At 37.1% G+C, this 21,029-nt stretch overlaps 3 protein-coding genes across 5 annotated transcripts; 2 read left to right on the forward strand and 1 right to left on the reverse strand.

Moving 5' to 3' along the window:
• Positions 1-2,708: 2,708 nt before the first annotated feature.
• Positions 2,709-5,370, reverse strand: LOC117204361 (major royal jelly protein 1-like). 2 transcript variants are annotated; one of them, XM_033441672.1, is made up of 4 exons: positions 5,349-5,370; positions 4,348-4,872; positions 3,453-3,867; positions 2,709-3,378 (listed from the first exon to the last, which is right to left on the reverse strand). In XM_033441672.1, the coding sequence occupies exons 2-4, from the start codon at positions 4,834-4,836 to the stop codon at positions 3,152-3,154; spliced, it is 1,131 nt and encodes a 376-aa protein (XP_033297563.1). In that variant the 5' UTR covers positions 4,837-4,872; positions 5,349-5,370; the 3' UTR covers positions 2,709-3,151. The 2 variants fall into 2 exon arrangements, with proteins under 2 accessions (XP_033297563.1, XP_033297562.1); XM_033441671.1 differs by lacking the exon at positions 5,349-5,370 and having other exon boundaries at positions 4,348-5,054.
• Positions 5,371-5,660: 290 nt separating this feature from the next.
• LOC117204364 (major royal jelly protein 5) lies at positions 5,661-7,714 on the forward strand. Its single transcript, XM_033441678.1, has 3 exons — positions 5,661-6,238; positions 6,368-6,623; positions 7,072-7,714. The coding sequence occupies exons 1-3, from the start codon at positions 5,997-5,999 to the stop codon at positions 7,693-7,695; spliced, it is 1,122 nt and encodes a 373-aa protein (XP_033297569.1). The 5' UTR covers positions 5,661-5,996; the 3' UTR covers positions 7,696-7,714.
• Positions 7,715-13,974: 6,260 nt separating this feature from the next.
• On the forward strand, positions 13,975-19,953 carry LOC117204363 (protein yellow-like). 2 transcript variants are annotated; one of them, XM_033441677.1, is made up of 6 exons: positions 13,975-14,161; positions 16,032-16,545; positions 16,664-16,766; positions 16,847-16,935; positions 17,627-17,919; positions 18,310-19,953. In XM_033441677.1, the coding sequence occupies exons 2-6, from the start codon at positions 16,048-16,050 to the stop codon at positions 18,572-18,574; spliced, it is 1,248 nt and encodes a 415-aa protein (XP_033297568.1). In that variant the 5' UTR covers positions 13,975-14,161; positions 16,032-16,047; the 3' UTR covers positions 18,575-19,953. The 2 variants fall into 2 exon arrangements, with proteins under 2 accessions (XP_033297568.1, XP_033297567.1); XM_033441676.1 differs by having other exon boundaries at positions 13,976-14,161; positions 16,047-16,545.
• Positions 19,954-21,029: the final 1,076 nt, after the last annotated feature.

The raw sequence follows: 21,029 nt of genomic DNA on the forward strand, positions 1-21,029 counted from the left end.
CTGAGATTTATTTAAGAATCTAATATGTACAACTTAATACGATGACTTACATCCTCTTCGTCGTCGATTTTCATAGAATGCTGATTTGCAAACTGCAAATATTTCCACTTTTGCTGACGCTCTTTCAGAAACGATACAGTCTCAAGTCGTCGATCCATTTGCAAAACTCATATTCTTCGTATCAATTTTCACCATGATCGTTCATCGTTCTACAGATTATATATTTTACAGCGCGATACTTTCTTCCTTCGTATTTGTTTCCATTCCACGAATTAATTGTCGGCAATTTGCTTCCATGAGTCTATAAAAAGATTGTTTTATCTGGAAATTCGCCATCTGGCGAGGTCGTGTTTTCTTTGTGATTCAGAGGTATCGTATTATCCACATTTCTTAATATTACACATTTTATCTGCTCGTAAAATCTTATGTATTTATATATGTCATTTAATTAATAGTAATTAAATTCATAATAAGAAAGATATAAAACAAAATTTCATATTGGTATCAAGATGGCGACAAAAAGACATTTCGGATAATGGGGATGAAATGAAAAAATGAAATGAAAGAAAAGGAAACGATTTGGCCGGAATTTAGCTTTTCTCTCCTCAATATCAATAAAATGTTCGCGTCTAATTTTCATAATAAACGTGTAAACGATGGATGTCTTCGATCAGTCATGGAATTGGATGTCTATGTTTAACGATGTCTATGGTTATTGGAAAAGCCAAATAATTTCGCTTGTTCGGCTAAGATTGTTATCTATAACTTGAAACAAAATAACTAGCTAGTGAACAATATATTTTTACATTTTATATTTTATCTATATGTATTCTGACAATAATTAACATTTAAAAAATGAATAAGACATTCATCGTTTAAAAAGCAAACATTTATTCAAACGCGTGACATACGGCAACTTGGAAAAAACTTTGTTTCGCGGTATTTCTTAACTACGTTTTATGTATAAAAATACTTTTTTTTTAAGTTAGTTTCCCAAGTTAGTTAAGTAATTTAATTAATTTAATTAATTTAATTAATTTAATTAATGCGATCTTGAAGATGCCGTCGGCTGTTTTAATTAATGTTCCATTATGAAACTTAGGAACTTCTGTCCTCGGTTATTCTGCAAGTAAAACATATACTGGATATCTTGAAGAAGAACCGACTGTGTCAATCATGTCAGGTAAATGAACGGAAGAAACGGAACAATCTTCTTTTCTAAGAAAAAGAGAAATTTCACATCTGCAATAATTTCGTTTTAGGGAACGGAAGAGGATAAAAAATCATCCATTGGTCAGACGTGTCGCATGTTTTCGGTACAGGTCTCACAATTTCTTGGAAGAATTCATAATTGTACATGACTGGTTCCAATACTCTCGGTTCGTTTAACACAGATTTAAAAGAAGCGTGAAACGAACGAAATACTTTAGTTCCTAACTTCGTACGTAGAATTATTATTATTATTATTATTATATTATCATTTTTATATTTTTACACTTTATGTTACAATTAATTTAGAAAGATTAATTTTATTTTGCAGCTGACATCGTACGATAAAGCAGAAATGGTGAAATGCAACGACTGACTATTTGGCATGGTACCAAAGTGGACGCATCCAGCGGGCTTTTTTGTGACGTCAAGGATGGACTTTGTTGTTTCATATCCTCGGAAAGGGCCGGTGGAACGTTAAACTCCTTTTAAAAGTAGCTCATTTCTTAAATACGTTGAAACGTTTTTCATGGCGAATCGACTTTTTGGAAAAGCAAATTGTGTTCTTTTATCTTCTGGTTGAAAGCTATTCCATGCTTGTCCAGAATCGGAATTACCCTTGCACAAGCGACTATGCTGTAGATAGCCAGAAAAGTATGAAAAGAGAATTTATGATATTCGTGGTGCCCTTACACTAATCATTCTTTCGTGTCAGTGCCTCTTAAGTCGAGAGCCATATAAATTGAAAAATATTCGTTCTCATGAATTTAAATCTAATTTAAAAGTGAAAAGCAGATTATATAAAATAATCATTTGATTACACCTTCTGGTCTTAAATTAGAAGGAATTTCCCGTTTCTTATCGTAATAATAATTATTCAATCACACATCAATAATTTAATTTTTACTGAATAATATTTCCTAGCTTGAATAACTATTAATAATTTTTAAGAAATAAAACACATTTAATAAACGTTTTCAACCTGGTCAACATGTCGAGTAATTATGATAATGTGTGTTGTACTCAATGAACGGTAAACGAATAATTAGATTTAATGAGATGCTATGTGTGTACATATAGTCGGAATTCATTATGTAACGCGGGCTAGAACGATCAACGCCTGTCATCGCATTAGATCGATATGAGAGACATGTTGGACTCACAAAATTAAGCTAGTCGTCGGAAAATAATTGCCGAAAATTAATAACTATATAACAATCGTGCGAAACATCGACACTAGAAACTAATTCAAGTGGAACAATTTTCCCTAACCACATTAATATTATCCATTAGAATGGAATTGACGTAACTATTCGGGACTGTATTAATATCTCGGTTAACGATTTAATTCCATACTGTGCTAACGTGTTTATCTACTTTCTTATATACCTTTCACATTTTGCGTGACATCGAGATGAATTTATAAAGAAATTTCAATCACGACATTGTCAAGCTTAATTTCAGTGCATTCATATATGCAAGGGAAATTATTAACGATATTTTTGTACGTGACAAAACGACGAAAAATACAATGATATGTTTACATAGGTATTACCGTTTCTTTGCAGTAAGATTCGCTTCGTTTCGTACGGCCATTTAGAAAACGGCCTGCGAAGCTTTTTATTTGACACTGGTCGATATTTGTCCAGCTTCGATGTTCCTCGAAGATTAAATCACTTTGTACAGGATGCTCGAAGGAAAGCGTTTTATGACTAGATTAACCCCTTTCGACAGCATCGACAGTATATAGTCTTTCCTAAAATTTTCTATTCCGTTTTTCTCCCAAAGCTTCGATCAAATTGATAATACTTTTTGAACAACGTCAAGATATAACTGTGTCTAATATTCCGCTACAACTCAAACGCTATCGCTAACGATATTAGTTAAAATAATATAACGCGCAACCGTGGTGTTTCAGGCGCGTTGCTTCCGGCTTTTAGTACTATTCGCCGGCAGAACTCACTAGTGGATGGATAGCCACCGATGCTCCGGAACAGCTGACGGAATTCTCGATGTAATCTTGGAAGTTACTCTCGATCACCCACATTAGATCCTTATAACCAGGAATAACTCCCGTTGGTAGTCGACACTCTCCAGCTTGTTCGACTAAAAGGAAGTTGTCTTGGACGAAAGGAGTGTCGGTGTTCCACATGTAGATATTGGAATCACCTAAAAACACAATAAAAATACCATAAATAAGGTTTAGAAATGAAATCTAATTTAATTTAATTGAATTTCTTTACCCTTAATTCTGAAAAAGATGGCAGATCCATTGTCAGTGCCCAGAAGTACGATCTTGTTCTTCTTTCTGCCGATGTCTACTATGGATCCATTCGCGTTTCCTGTTCTCAGATTCACTGCTTTGACCGCGAACATTCTGCTGGAGCCTAGATACGTAAAATAGACGACCGATCCGCAGCTCTTCCTTCTAACGAGCGCCATGTATAGGACGTCGGGTTTGTCTGTGTTGGATGCCACTGCTGATGGAAGAACCACGCGATATCCGTTATCAGTCGTGACATTATAAACGATGATGGCACCGGTACCAGCGTCAGAAATGTACACATAGACTTGACCATCTTCTGCGTAGTCAATGACCATGTATTGGAGCTGCGAGGTATTGTCTACCAACGAGCTCAAGTCGATCACTTTTACAACCTGAAATCGGTAATATTTCCTCTTTTTAGGATCATGGATTAACGATGATGCCATTTTCAAAGATTGTGGAAATCTTCCAACGATTCGATCCTTAATTGCTACCTTAAAGAGACGCTAACTGATGTTATAAACATCAATGTAATTTCGTTTATTAGGTAACGCATGGCTCGGTAGATGTCTCGGTAACTTTTAATTAAGTCGAGGCTTATAATCATATCAGGCACTTGTAGCTTCAGATTCCAATCTCCCTTTAATTAACCAGAATTTTACTTTCTACTATGTTTAACTGCCATTCTATTCATTCGGAACGATCCTATCGTCAACCACGATTCTACTTTCCAACAAGTGTATATTTAACCCTAAACTTCATGTCCATAATATCTCACAATAATCTGGAATTTTATCTCCAGACGACCTCAACAGACTAATTCTACTCTCGCACAATCTTTGACCTAGATCAACGATCAAACTACCACTTACCTTTCCGCTCTTGGCGTTGACTCCAACGACCTTCGGAGGACATCTACGTACAGGTTGCTCCAAAGTGTTGACGATTCCAACATCGAGAACCCACAAGATATCTTGTACATCCAGAACTATATCTACCGCACTCTGCAGTGCCTGGCAATTTCCTTCTTCCTGAATTGCCCAGCAGGGGAATGGGGCTACCTTTGGCTCGCAACTTTGCGATTTCATGGAAAGAACACCCAAAGTAAATGGTACTCCTGGTTTATAGCGTGGCAGAGCTAGGATCGCTTGGTCTTCGTATATTTGTGCTCTGGTAGCGATCACGTTTCTTGTGATGTAACGACCGCTTGTCTCGTAAATGTTCTTCGTACTTTGACATGGCCAATTTAAGCTAAGTCCTGAGAGGATCAAAGGTTTTGGCACCACTGGTTTACCGTTACTCGGCGGTACAATATTTGTTACGGTCGTTAGACAAAGGACGATGTAGATCAATCTTTTCATCCTATCGTTTCTCGTAGAAAATGATTTACGGGACTGTAAAAGGGAAGTGAAAAAAGAGAAAAGAATACGAAGAGTAAATATTAAAATTGTTCGAAACTCTGAGCAATTGTGTTCGGTAGAAACTTTATCCTGACTTTTCGTCATCGTTGTAGCTTCTTTTTATAAGAGACCGACCAAAACACTTGCACACGAAAATCTCAAATATTTAGAATCAGACTGCGGATGTTTCTGTATTTATGAAAATTTTCAAAGGTGTAAAAATGTACGAACGTAGAACGCGTAGGATGTACATAATACACAAAAAGTATAAAAAGTTATTTAAATTGCAATGTATTTATTACAATATTTAATGAACGAAATATTTCCGATTAGGTTCCATTTGCTTAGTCGCGTTCAAGCAAAAATATAGATCTGCATAAATATTCGTAGCCTAATTATGACGCCATAGAAACATGAAATGCTTAAATTCTTCAAATCGAAAATCAATTAATTGGATGAGATAAAGACTTACGCGATTTTACGATGTGAACAACACAAACTCTCGAATACGCGAATCTTATATCTGACATGCAGCTTATATACAAACTGTCCGTAGAACCCTATGCAGCAATTAATCATGTGCACTTTGTATATTTATAAAGTAGCGTGTTCTTCCGGTTGTCGCAATACTTCCGCCCGGAGCGAGACGGCACGAACTCTTGAGAGCAACAAGGAAGCGTATTCTCGAAGTTATTTACCAAACAGCGAGTAATGAACGAGGAAGCTTCGCTTGTAAGATGAACTTCCTTCCTTCGTATAAGAATTTTATAAATAAATTAATCATACTCCTGCATACACCAGTTTACACAAAATTACGTGACAAATATGTAATTCTGAAGATGTTCAAGCTGTATTAAATAACACTGACACGATCATAGTGTTAGTTGATGAATATACCGATGACTAATTTGGTCAATCATCGTGACAATTAATTGTAAAACGATTATTAAACATCCGATCATTTACGAATCTTCCGGGTTCGATATATAGGATAACAATGTTAAGGGATGTCAAAATGCAAAATATTTCTTCCTGTATTTCGCAACATGGCGAACACATTACCTCGTATATAACTGGCGTAATTTTAAAGACTCTTCAGTTTAGTCTCCATAAAGAATACTATGCACATCGCAAGACAATTTATTTCTGTGTTTACGACGACCGCCATTGTGGTCATTCTTGCGATAACGAACGGTGGAAACGCGACTTTACCCGAAACCATAAAATGGACCGGTGGAAACTTCGAGTGGCCTTGTCCCACCACCAAGAACATGTTCAAAAGTAGTGGAAAATACATTTCGAAAAACGTAATCGCGACCAGGGTCGCGTTGTATACCAACAACGCCATTGTGGCCCTTCCCAGGTACAAGTCAGAGAATTGTAATTTCGATGCTTCAGACTCAGGAAACTGCTCGATGAATCGGCTAGAGTCTTTGGTAAGACTATTGGTATTACGTCTAATTCATTTCGAACAAACCGGTTTGCGATGTAGGTACAAGGCTGGTATTCCAGTGACATTGGCGAAGATCTCTCAGGATGTCCAAAGCTGCGAAGCAACCCTGGTCCCCTATCCTTGTTGGTCTCTTCAGGAGGAAGGAACTTGCACGGCACTACAGAACGTGGTAGACATTTATCTGGATCCTCAGAACATTCTCTGGGTTCTCGATACTGGAGTGGTGAACACTTTGGACGAACCTATGCGAAGGTGTCCGCCAAAAATCCTCGCTGTCAACGTCGTCACAGGCAAGGTAAGCGTCGTTTGCTAATCTATAATGTCTCTGTGTAATCCTATTAATACTTTCGCCTAGCGTAAACAAAGTGGCTACTTTTACGCTTGTCAGTCCAATAGGAGCGAATGGATTATAATTATTATTATCTGTCTAGTTAAGTGTCGATTGCATTACGTTATCACGGAGAACAGATTTGCATTCTTTAAAATAGAAGTTTCAAGTTTATTATCGTATGGCATAAATTATCGACTAGCTCGAGCAACGCTACGTCAAATCTCATATCGTAGTATTTATTAACGAGGTTGACTACTATCCTTCTAACTGTTTCACACTTTTTTAACCACTTTCCACTCCATTCCCTGATATTTGACAATATTCAGCTATCTTTCAAATCGTCTCCAAAAACTGGGAAATGTCGTTAAATCCTATAGTTACCTCGTTATTTCTTCCATCGTTTTTCTGACAGTTAGTGAAGACCGTAGACCTGACTGGATTGACGAGTTCGGCGTCCCGATTGCAATACCTGGTGTCCGATTACAGTCAGGACGGCAGAGTGTTCGTCTATGCGTCAGACGCTGCGTCAAGAGCCATCCTCGTCTACGATGTCACTCTAGGTCGAGGCTACCGCGTCGTTTTGCCCCAAGCCGTCGCCATGGGCACAACCCGAAGAGACGTTTTGTATCTTGCGCTTCTCCGACGTTCAGACGGGAGCACATGTTTGATCTTCACTTATTTAAGCAGTAGCCGTTTGTTCTCCATCAGAACGGAACATCTACGCAGTGGTTCTGCGAATGGCAAGATCCACGATCTTGGTATGAAACCGAAGAAGATGATCTTCTTGGGTACGGACAATGGCAGCGCCCTTTTCTTCCGGTACGAAGGCGAACCGGATGTTTACCGATGGGACGCGGTCAATCCATTTGTTTCACGATGTTTCGACAAGGTGTACACCAGTGCCGAATGTTCCCTTGTTACTCATGTGGTTGCGGATTACGCGAGAGGGAGGATGCGAGTGCTTGAATCGAACTTTCCTGATTATATGCAAGGCTCGGTTGGATGCGGTGCCACACAGGCGTTGAATGTTATGTGACGTTGAGAATCGTAGGGTAGGTTTAGCATTAAATAAATTAAATTCTAATGAAATATATTATTTTTCTATTTATCGTATCTTTTATTCTTAGCCTTGCCTCGTCTTGAAATATTTAACGTTCAATAGTTCTGCAGAGATCGACTGAAATGTTCGTAGATTTTCGATGATCCTACATTTTTATGAAAAGGAAAGAGAAACAAAGGAATTAAAAATATTTATGCATACGGTTCGACTGTCGATTCAAATCGATACCGTAAAACTATACCAGCAGTCATTTCTACGGCCGTTTGCGTCAAACAGGGCTATAAATCAAGATGCAAATCATTTCGTGAGGCTGACTATGTATCCCGTAGCTGTAATGCAACGGTACCAAGAAACTTCGTCGGAAAAAACGGAACCTTTCTCTCTTACAATCACTCCTTCGTTGCTGCGACCATGATTAGTCGGCGTTAGTCGACAACAAGAAACGTTTCCGCTAAATCGAACGGGCAATAATTCACTGGAACGTTGAAAAGATAAAATAGAACGCGTATGCAACTTAATATTTTTTCCAGCTGTCACATTTGGCCAACAGTTGTGGTTATCAGGTCACGCAACTGCGCTAAGATTTGCACAGTTACATTTATAGGTAAATGAGACCATTGTATAATAACAGTTGGTCGCGAAATGTTTTTAAATTATGATATTTCAAAATATTATGCACATACGTATTGGGTTGTCTCAAAAGTTTTTTACGTTTTAAAAGGAAATAATAGACGCACGATATGTTTTATATTATTTTATTGAACTATGTATATAAAATGATAGATACGATAAATAATATAAAACAAAAAATGTCTTGCATCTATTGTTTCTTTGTAAAATGAAAGAAACTTTTGAGGCAACCTAACACTTACGACTATCTTTAAATTCCCTTACAATCAATACGATTGCATAAATGTTTTAATAAAAAGAATTGGAAAGCGCGTGTCACAACGTGTTATCACATTTCTGCAAAGAACGAAACTCTTTCTTCAAAGCAGAAACGCGGCTTTCCATGAAAATCGATATACGGTATTGAATTTGTTTCCTGCATTGCAACTACCCGAGTGAAAGCTCGTTCCATATATTGTTACGCATAAAATAATCCATATCTCTTTATGCCTTTCCTATTAATTACCATTTACAACAGCTAATACGCATAAATCCAATAAAACCAGCCTAGAAAGTATTTTTTCAGCGTTGAATTTATTCGTTGAAGCGTTGAATATCTCGGCCTTGTATCGTTTCTACAAATTTTACTATTTGGCATTTTAATTATTTTTCTATTTCTAGGTTTCGAAAGCTTTCAGTTCTAATCATTGTCGACACAATAAATTAAATAAAAATTCAACGATATCGTTTATGCTAATTGGGTGGTATAGCGTGCACGATTACCATCAGAATTTCTTATTATGACACGCGTAGAGGTCTGCTGGGATCACGACTTCGTTTAATTAGCCTCTTGCGACGTGTATGAGCGTGCACGCTGTCGAAACGTGTTCCAACCATGGTTGAGAAAAAAATGATAGTTACTGGAGCTACTACTCTACGAAGACACGTAATTGTAGTTCACTTGACGAGGTGATTTGCTACTCACCATGCTACGTAATTTTCATGCGGATTTTTCTATGAATTTCCACGTCAACTATTATTAAGCGTATTTATTTACAGATTATACAATTTTATAATGCAGTAAATTATTGCGTTGACAACTATGTGATTGAGGATTTTGTCATTATCACCTAATCACTTAGTTGCCAGCTCAATAGATAGTAACATAAATGAAATAAGTATTTTGAAATAACAAATGAATACTACGAGATACTTAAGTTTCTTCAAACGACATCAAAAATTCCTAGAAACGTAATTTGATGACTGAAACTATCAATTAATACTGATTGCTGGAAAGTTAAGTGGAAATAGCGAATAAATATTACAAATTCCTTTCACGTAGGTAACAGCGTTCGAGTTCTTCTAAATTTGGTATCTTTGATTCGTTCCTCAATAGGATAGCTTGTTGTGGTTGCTAGAAATCAAAAAATAGAAAAAAAGTTAGAATCGTGTGGTGTTCCACTTTCATCGTTTCTTCGGAACAGGTCCAGCGCGATTTAAACCTGTCGTTCACCGTGTCTTGTCCAATACGTCGCGTGTCAATAGCAATCTGTATTTTACATTTAAGTAATTCTATCGTACGTTTGGTTTCAGATTTACTAAAATTTCAAGTTTCCACATCTCAATTTAAAACTTTTACGTTCTAAATTTAAAAGCTTAAAAGTTGAAACATTTGAGAGCCTACGTTAAAGAGTTTAGAAATTCAAAAATTGAAAAATCCAAGTCTAGAAATTCAATAATTTGAAAACTTACGTTTAAATATAAATTTAAGTACAAATACCTTCGAAAATAAGGAACAAAAGATTGCGTGCAAGATCGCGATCGAGTTTCGATTTTTGACCATACGATTATCCGAGCGTGCAATGTAACCATTTTGTACCACCGATCGAATCGTTTCGAACCGACCGCATTAAGGGTGATATTTTGAAATCTTGATCGTGACAGATTGACACGCGCTTACTAAACGGACGATCATGTTTTTGTAAATTGAAACTTCAACACAGATCAGAAGGTGTGTGTATAATAATATGGAACAATTTTTCAAGCGATAGTCAAGAAGCGTGAAATTTTTCGCAACAAATCGACCGTAACATTTTTTCCCTCTGTTCTTTTCTTTCTTATCTGCTGAATGTCGGCGTTAATTAGATTTGATAGAATCCAACGATTACGCGGCAATTACTCAAACCTCGTTACTCGAATTATACGATGATTAGCACTGTGTGATGATATAACGAATTAACAGAGTATCATTCTACTCGTACTAATCTGATGAATGATCGAGTTTTTATTTCCCTCTCTGCGCTTTTTGCAACGTCCCAAACTTTAAATTCCTTACAAATTTTGCCAAGAATTATCGATATTAAAAAAAATATGTATCTATCTGTGATCTAATTTTTCTAGCAACAGAAGTTCTTTTACGTAAAAAATAAACGACGAAAGTCTAAAACGGATAATTCAAATTATATATTTATTTTATTTATCGTTATTATTTTTTACCGTTAGCTCCTTTCCATTCTCTTAATTTGCAAAACCTTACAAACACCGTCTTCAAAAAGGGACTTCGTTCTACGCATGAGAAATCTGTCGGAGAATAAAAAAATTCCTTTATGGGAAAAAATTTTCTTCCAAAAATTCACCGACGCGAGTAACTGAGGCGTGGCACGACTCAATAAATAAGCGAAATTAAATCAGTGGAATTCAGCAAAAGATCTCGTAACTCAGAATGTGTGCGACAATGGTGTACATGGTCGAGCAACCGCATTCGAACTTTCCAAGACGGACACGTATGCGTGCATGCGACGCTGTTCCGTATTGCAGAAGAATGAATTCGGTATGGAAACACACTGAGAGCCGGGTTCATTGAATCGCTTGACGCAAGTCCTACAAAACAACCTTGCAGCACCCGTACTTTTGCGCGGGCAGACCGTTGTGTCTTTGTGAATAATCTGAACGTGAAACGACTTATGCAACGAAAGTGTCCGAGTAGCGAGACGTTGTCCAGATTTCTCGCGGCAGATAATTGTTTTCCTCGCCAGTTTCCTGGTGATAAGGTGAGAATTATCGGTTTCGAGCGGTTTTAGTCGACGGTGCCTTGGATTCTTGAAGAATCATAAAACGAAACAACAATTCAAAATTTGATAATAATAGATTGGACTATTTGTTTCGCCAATGATTTATTATTCGGAGGAAAATTTTAAGTATCGTGGTTGTCTAGAATAATTAGACAACCACGTTGGAATTGGTCGCTAGTCTAAAGAAAAGAGACGAATGATTTCGCAAAAACGACGCGTACCTGACCTTTAATAGTCACAAATCATTTATCTACTGTCACTTTCGCGGCTTCACTCGACTGTAACATTACAGTAGCACATTGTTCATAGATTCTACATATTCTTTACGAACAAGAAAAGTCGTTGACAACGATACGCTACGAAGCTACTGGTCGTAACAAACTGGCACACAGTATCAATCGCACGATCGTAACTGGACTGCGGCTATTTGTGCGAAAAGTACAAGTAGCATTCTGCGAATGTTGAAAATTGCGTCTGACAGTCTGATCGTAAAAATCTCCAAATAACTCAAAATTAACCCCGATAATATTTTGCAGGATTCAAGCTTACAGAACCTTGGTGGATTTAAAACTCAGTTCGTTACATTTGAAAGTATGAAATCCGATACGTGATGGATAATAGACGTTCTAGAAAAATGAAACGCTCTCCTGGGGAACATAATGCCAAGCACGATTCTGAATCACGCGAAGTGACAAATGATCGTCGTTGGTAATCGTTTATCGAACATCCGCCCTGTTTCGCATGATCAATCACGATGGAAGGGAAACAGTGAGATTTCGTTGCTTCCGTTTTTCCGTGGGAGTTCTTGCGACCCTATGCACTCAGCTATTCCCATGATATTTCAAGTCGAACATCTTGCGTAACCCTAAAATGCTTCATTCTTCGCGGCTATAGATCAGCGACGCGGGCGATTCTTGCGCAATATTTACCTTGGTACCCCGTAATTTCTTTTAGTCTTGATTGGAATCGACTGACGAGGGCCGCCTTATCGCATCCGTTTTGTTGGAATTGTTCTTAAGAAATTGGCACGCGAATCTTGTTCAACGTTACTTCAATCGACGGATACTTTCTGATAAATCTGAGTTTTACGAGGTCTTTTGAATTCATTTGTAGCGGCTGTCTAATCCTCTTTCGTCTTTTTTCTCTATTCTCGCGAATAGAATAAAATGAAAGAAATATATACACGTAAAATGAACGTAAAATTTGCAAAGCATGTCGATAAATCCTATTCGCGTGATTAAACGAAGATTTATATTTTCAGGCAAGAATTATTCTCGAGACAAAGCAAACTGTTCTATCGTATTTGATACCGTGAAACGGTTTGTTCCAATCGATCGAATTCATCTTACACGATTTGTAGTTAAAGTACACGTTGGGCTATAGCTAAAGAGCGAACGAAACGATGAATGCCGTGATTAAAATCAAGTATGGTATCTCCGATACATAGTCGCACCGGTGCGCCAAGAAAATGGCAATTGAACGAGCTACATTAGTGGTAAATGTTATGTGGAAGGCCTTGATACGTAACCCCGATCGAAAGTCCCCGGAACTATAGACCGCGCCCACTCTTCTTGATACACCTACGTTTTTGGCTGGCTCGTTCGAAAAAAATGTAGCAATCTGACCCTGGAGAGATGTGAAGTACAGAAATTACTTTCGTAATAGACGATAGAGCGGACACGTGTCCAATATGGTTAACTGTTAACTAAATTTATTAGAGCTATTTGTTAGAACGAGTAGATAATACAAGTGGACAAATGGAATCCGAAGCGTTTGAAACGAAATACTTGTAATTTTCTCGTTTGTATTGTACAGCTGGGACACTGCGTTCCATGTGAGCGTTTTACGTAGCTGGTCACCATGAATGTTGAATGTTAGTCCTTGTAGTATTGTCCGTAAATCGCTTTCTCCATTATAGCGATTCCTATCGGATACACTCTGATTCAAAGTCCTGAACGCTCAAATAGTAACCTTTGCTCGCGTGACATATGATTCCCTCAAGTTTGCCGTATCATTGAAACATTTGAACGATGTCATTGAATCGTTAATACCATAGAATCGCAAGTTCGTGAGATTTTAGAATCTTATAAACGTAATCTTTTGGCTACAGCGTATAAGAAATGAAAATTATCCAACCAGAACTTTGAACCACAGTTAGTGCAATTTCTTATCTGCGAATCTTTACTTTTATCGAAGAAGTTTGCGAACATAAATATTCCAGAATTATTTCTAATCTTTCGAAAGTTTCGAACCGTAACCCCGTTTGACCCATCCTTATCTTAATTCAAAATTCCACTTTCGAAAATCTAATCTACCAGAATTTAAGTTCACTTGAATTCTACCGGGCACTAGCGTGACTAATTTACAGAGAAAATTCGAAAGTAGCTTTTAAAGATCAGTGGCAAGATCAATGGTAACCTTTGTCGAAAACACACCCACCTTGATCTATCGAACACATTTCGCAAAAGTGTATCCCTGAATGTCACGAAGGATCATTCGCCTCACTGATATACCGTATGTATACTTATACAATGTGTCGATTTTCTGTGGTTAGCTTGCCTCCTGTCACTCGGACCGCTAGGATCCTAGTCGATGCAAGAAAATTAGACCAGTCGGTGTTCAGACAGCGGGACTTGGTACACGCTCGTTCAACGGATTTGCAGCTAGTTCGAGCTGGGTGCACGACCTCGCTGGATGAGTCTGTTCTTTCAATTCCTTTGGATTTTCTTATTTCAAGTTTGACGATTTTTAGGCTGAACAAGGTTGGTTTTTCATATAATTTTTATTGATTTTTTTTCGATCTTTGGCAATGACAGTGACGAACAGTGGCTCACGAATAGCTTGCTCGAACACTTAGAAAATTCTTATGGATATATTACGTGCGTAATACAAAAAGTTTTGAAATTTTAATAATATTTCAAGTGTCGTGGATTATTATATAATAGAAAGATCGTTATAGGTAAAAAGCATTGAAACAGAATACTGTAATATAGCTGATAGTAGTTTTTCAATGTAGCTCGACGATACCCGAGGATGTTTTTGCTCGATCGCGAAACATCTTCGTTGATCGATGAAAATTGCTGCGGAGAACGATTACGATACGTTAGAGCGTAAATTTGTAACTTCCCGGGAAATATTTGAAATATTCGAGTTGTGTAACGTTTGAAGATCGAACGCAACGTTTAATGACATCCGAGACCCGTTGCACTTGAACCGTGTAAAAAATTGTCAGAGCGGAGAATTAAGACCGTGACTTTGTTGGAATTCAATAATCGATAACTTTCGGTTGCGTCAAATCACCGGTTTATGCTCCGTTAGTTCGGAAAATTGTAACATTTTCGTTCTTCTCGTTTGTAACATCGTTCAAATCGAATATCAAGATGAATAAACAAAAACATCATTTTTATAATTAATAATTATCGAAACAGCGTAGATAGTGAAAATTCGTATTTTTAAAGTTTGATGACATTTCACGTAAATAAAATCATAATTTTATAAATGATCGATAAAACTGAATGTACGAAGTCATATTATATTCGATTGGTATTATTAGCAATATCTTTCAGCTTTCTAATATTTACATTTTACAATTTTTAACATTTTATTTAACAAACATCTACAATGTTCTGAAATGGAAAACACCGTTACGTATGAGAAACGTTTGCCTACGCTTATAAAATTTATCATCGCATTACGCAAAACTACGTCTAGCGAGTTTGCATAACTATTGACTAGTATGTAATTTATGCTTGAATATCGAAATCGGATATCCGATGAGTTCAAGATCAAGTTCGATGACTAAGTGGGAAAATTCTTCTCAAAGTAATATCACGTGTTACTTTATCCAACTATGATGCATAGAAAAATTTCCAAATTTCATAATTCTCGTCGAATTCTTTATGGAAACTTTTATGAAGATAATTGCTCGATTGATGCGATCTTTAATTTAAGACGACAATAATCAATACGAATGTTGAGTGAGACACTCGCGTGATAATATTCAATAGGTGCGTGATACGTGTTCTTGCTAACGCATGTCCGATCAACATCATTGTGTCGCGTGCATTGTGACCGTTGGTTGTTATAAAATACGCGGAAAATTAGTTGGTGAGCTTACTCGTGCTCTTTTCGGTACACGATACAAAGTTTAATCGATCAGTTCTTATTTGAATGTCTATCGGTCTTTGGAATCGAAAATTTGTACGTTCGTGTCTTTCACACCATCAGAATTTCTCAGCTCCAAGGATGCATAAAGGTGTAATAAAAATGTTTTTACGACATCAATTGCAACACAACTAATAACCAGTTGCACTGAGATATTATGTATCGGTCATCTTTACATACGTATTAGAGTTACGTCCTTATTTCGTTTAAGTGGCAATATAAATCGTTTTATACAGTTAAATCGTCTGCCATAAAAAGTACTAGAGGCAAAGACTCGTTAAAGCGATGTAAAGCTGCATCGTTTCGTTTCAAGAGCTACCATTCAAATGCTAAGAAACCTTGGTTTTCGATATTTAAGCCATTTTGTGTACCTTCTACACATTCCATTGAATTATTCTTATGCAGAATCTACTGTTCTCGCTGATAAATCGCCACAAACAACATAAATTACGTAGTCTTCGTTCTAAGTCACTTCTGTTGTAGAATGCAGCTACTGATCCTCTTAGCAGGACTCGCCTGCGCCTCAACGACCGCAGAAGTCCTCGAAACTATAGCTCAATGGCCGTTGCTAGACTTTGCACTTCCGTACGACCAAGAATTTCTCAATCAGTATCGTCCAGAGAATGTAGTACCTACTGGAATAGAGATTGCGTGGGACAAAATCTTTATAAGCGTCCCAAGATTACGAGCAGGCGTCCCGGCGACCTTGAATTACATCCCGAGGAATCTTCCGCTAGAAAGTAGCCCGCAACTCCAAGCTTACCCCTCTTGGGACTGGCACAGCGCTGGGAAAGGCGATCTGAACTGCTCCAAGCTGATCTCCGTGTACAGGACCAGGCTAGACAGATGTAATCGACTATGGACCATAGATAGCGGCGTAATAACGTCAATTGATGACTTCAGACCGGTTTGTCCTCCGAAAATAATGGTGTTCGATGTGAAAACCAATCAGCTGGTGCGACAGTTCACGTTTCCACGAGAGGTGAGTCTTGAACGTATCTTTCGAACAGTTGATTGATAAGGAAATCAGATTGACTGATAGCGAATTTATGAGATGGTTTAAGTTAGATTCTTTTAAAAAGTCAACTTTCCCTCTTCAGGTTTTAAGACCAAACACGTTGATGACGAATCTCATTATCGATGATACCGCGGCAACTACCTGCGACGACGTGTTCCTTTATATATCTGACACTGCAGGACCTGGTAAATAAAAATCTCTAATTATTTATTTCATTTTACTTTTATTTAGATGCTATAGTGTTACTGTTGCTCTTTGTCTCAAGGTCTATTGGTATTCGATGGTGCCACGGACAGGAGCTGGCGTGTGGTGCACGCAACCATGTATCCACATCCAGAATTCTCGACTTACAGGGTAAGAAGACTATAGATTCCTTCGAAACATTCTTTTCTTCCTCTCTGAAGTATGGCCAACAGCGTATGGCCAACAGCAATATGGCCAACATGGATCATTAAATATATCGTAGTACTAATTAAGTGTATTACGAACGAACGCGTTACGCACATTCAACTCGTAACCAACACAAGATTGTACGCGTGGCGAATAAATCGAGTTGTAAAATTCTTCCGTGGTGAGTTCCTACGGTTATGCGGCTTCTGATCGCGATGAATAGTTACGCAGCCAGAGCCGAGTCGAACTTCGTAATGCTCGCCACGATTTTACTTTCCTGCGTCGAGTGTTTTACTATCTAAGAAATGGCAAGAAATTTCACGCTGAGGTGATTGCTTTGTTCGTTCTGGAAATTTATAGGAAGTGAACAGCCAATAACGATATCCTATAGATAAAACAAAAAGAAAAAAAAAAAGATAATATGATAATCCCGAAAAAATTGAACAAAATCTCCAATTCATTTTCAAGCATAAATCACTTTGACCTCTTCAGGATTAGATCTTTTTCGTAGTATCGGAGAAACTTTTGATAATGAAAACCCTTTTTTTCTTCAACTTTTGTAAAAACACATTGTATCGATATCTAAGACCACAGTTTTCTTTTATATCGTACAGATACTATTTAAATCGTAAACGGATAAACGTACTTTATACAGATTGGCAGCGATACGTTCGAATTGCTGGACGGTGTCGTTGGACTCGCATTTTCTGCCAGACTTGGAACGCTTTACTATCAACCTCTAGCGACCGATCGTCTGTTCAGCGTGCCAACCACTGCACTTCAGGCGGGTCCACCAGCATTTGGTGAACAGCTACCGGTGACCTTGGTGGGTAAAAAGTCTAGTCAAGGACTTGCTCTGGCCGTTGATCCACGAGACGACACGATCCTTTTCTCTCCGCTTACCGAAACAGCCATTGCCGCCTGGCAACCACAAACTAACCAACAGAGGTACATGTTATTATCATTCTACAAAGACAACCTTGTGTTATATTTAAATGAAGATCGTAAGAATGACGATACATATTTGTCCTTCGTAACCTCGTTTGCTTTACAAATAATTATCAAACTAAAAAATTCTCCGATATTTAAACGATTTCTTAACAAGTTATTTTTTTTGTAGTCTATTTATATACCTTTTTATCGATTCGAATCAAGTTGAAAAACATACATATTTAGAGTTTCATGCGAATTTTTAAACGGTAGAAGATCCTCCTGGAGGAAGTCTGTACCATGTATCTTTATCTTCCGACTAGATCTCAAACGTCAGAGAATTTTTTAAAAGATTCCACTCTTTGCCATGATCTATCTTTTTATTCGTATCGATCGAATTTTCCTCAGGATCTTAGCTTACAGTCCGGAGAAGCTGCAGTTCGTCGCTGAAATTCGATGGACGGAGCGCGATAGTGGCAACTTTTGGTTATTGACTAGCAGGTTCCAGAAGTTCTTCAGGCGAGAGGTGAATGCACGCGATATCAACATTCGAATAATGAGGCTAATGCCCATACAGCGTCCGCTGAAACATCCGATCCTCGATTCTTTTACTCGGACCTACTTACTTTCCGACTTTCCGTCGCATTTCTACAACAACACCATAGGATTCTAAAAGGAAGAACAAGTGTCGAAGAATCGATTGCGTCTTCGACGTACCTACGTACGTCTAATAGGAAAATTTCTTAAACTTCCCTAATATTAGACCTAGAATAATCTAGATGTATATGGGTAAGCCCATTACCTTCGAACAAGAGAAATCGAAGAAGCTTCATAAATTTCTTTTAGCAAGGAATCTCGTTAGAAAAGAGGGAAAAATGTTTATCGTTGACATCTTAGCAACTGTAGAGTAGAACGGCAATTTTGTAAATCATATACTATAAACATGGATAAATATTTATGTTTTATGGATAAACATTTGTAAAACAGAGAGTAGTGAATGTTATTGTTAAGCAATTTCAGCGTAGGTGTCCATTGAAGAGTATCAGAAACGTATCAGTAATTTGTAAAACCGAGTATTATGTTATATATAGAAACAGAAGTATTTTATACCGTTATTTATTCATTAAAAGCTAACGCTGTTTAATCCTACGATCATTCGGACGATTATTTACACAGTGAATCACATCATGTTCTAATACAGCAGATAAAATTCCAGGAGAAGTATTTTGTTTAAGGCGTGGAATGTTTTCTTAACTCATACAGCTCCTTTCACATCCCATATATCCAAATGTCACTTTTTCAAAATGCTTGTGAAATATCAAGGTTTCTATATAGGCTGTAAATTATTAAAAAGTCCGTGAATATAAAATTCTGTATAAATTATTAAAAATCGATAAATTATTTCGAACTTGATAAACTCAGTGCAAATGTGTGTTTAAGTTATAATTAATAAGAAAAAGAGTTATAACAAATAAGAGAAAGAAAATTTTAGAAACAGGCAACGTTCAAAAAAAGATGTCCCGACTGAATGGGATCTTTAGAAATTAAGAAACAATCGATAGAACTACGCAACTCGCGTACAAACTCGAAATACAAACTCGCAATGATTATGTTTATCTATTAAATAAAATTCTGCATGCGTAAACGTAATTACACAATTGATATTGTCGCAATCGTCATTTATATCGTTCGGGTCTTTCAGAAAAAGCGAAAATTGCTGCTGTTTATGTATATAACGTCACAGATAAAATTTCTATTAAACAACTATGGAGATAGAGCTGCACATACTTATTACGTAATCCATGAATTATCTATGTATAACCGAAGAGATATGAATTTATTGCAACGTCCGTCACACACCGATTTTAAACGAGAACAGAAAAATGTCGAAATCCATTACTGGGTTATTGACAGTTCATTGACATTAAGAAAATGTAATAGATTTGTTATCTCGTAATTGAACAAGGGAACAAGGAAAATATGCCAATAACATATTCGTATTATGTACATGTTGTTAAGTTCATTCTGTTGATATTAAAATACGTGACAACACGTGATGTATTGGAAAAATGTAGAAGACCCTGAGAAACGAAAGTCTTCAATTCCATTTCCTGTAAAATTTGTTAATTTCGGTGTAAGAGAATATATATAATTGTCGTTTAATTGTTCAAAAATCAAACGATCGATCTCGATTAATTCATTTTCTACTCATTCATTTGTATGAAGCTCAGTTTTAAAAGAATGTAACAATCACGCAAGAATTTCGCTCTAAAAACAGAGAATACGCAATTCCTATTTCGCAACTAATTTACAGTGTCGGTAGTCGGCTGGTCGACAAAAACCTAATTCAGTGTGTCGAAAAATTTACGTGCAACTAACGATCTCGACTTTTCTCTAAGATAACGATCTAAGAAAAAGGAAGAATCAATCATATTTACGTAAAATCTTAGATTAATTTCCTCGGAACATCTTGTCACCGTTCAAATTTATCACACTCATTAATTGTCTCTCTAAATATACTGGGATTTTCCCACGCGTTAACCTTTTTTAATGCTATCTAACGTTTTGCTATATAAGACAAAGACGAATATATTTAACTGGCTGATAATTATATAGCCAAGTGAAATTCTCCGATTCTGTGGTCCTGGCATGTGACCGTGACCAAAGAGATCACGACATTCGAAGGAGCTCAACTCACTCGATCTTTGTGAAGAGACTTTATTCGCAACAGAATCGTTGCTCCACGAGCATCTCTCTGTTCAGTCGGTGATCGAACGCGGTGACGCTATGTGCTACGTTCCGTTCTGTCTTGTTTTGTTATCAATGAACTGATTGCATGTAAGATAGATTCGTTGTTTCTTCTACAAAGCTAGACAATATTCGTGACGGTTTTATATAATATCCATTACGCTTCAAGTATTCGCATTAAGCATCGAGAACTCTTGAAATTCCAACGAAAATTAATCAAACTAAGTGATCGTTTGCATGGTTGTTGATCTCGGAAGAATTTTAATTTGTGCATTATCTTACGCTGATACTCGTATGATTAAAGTGCCGATGTAAACATCGTCGACAGCGTTAATGTTATTTTGCATTTTAGCACTTGGAAGATACCAGAATCAAAGTGC

This window comes from Bombus bifarius, unplaced genomic scaffold (assembly GCF_011952205.1).
Source record: "Bombus bifarius isolate JDL3187 unplaced genomic scaffold, Bbif_JDL3187 scf7180000007978, whole genome shotgun sequence".
Lineage (NCBI taxonomy): Eukaryota > Metazoa > Arthropoda > Insecta > Hymenoptera > Apidae > Bombus > Bombus bifarius.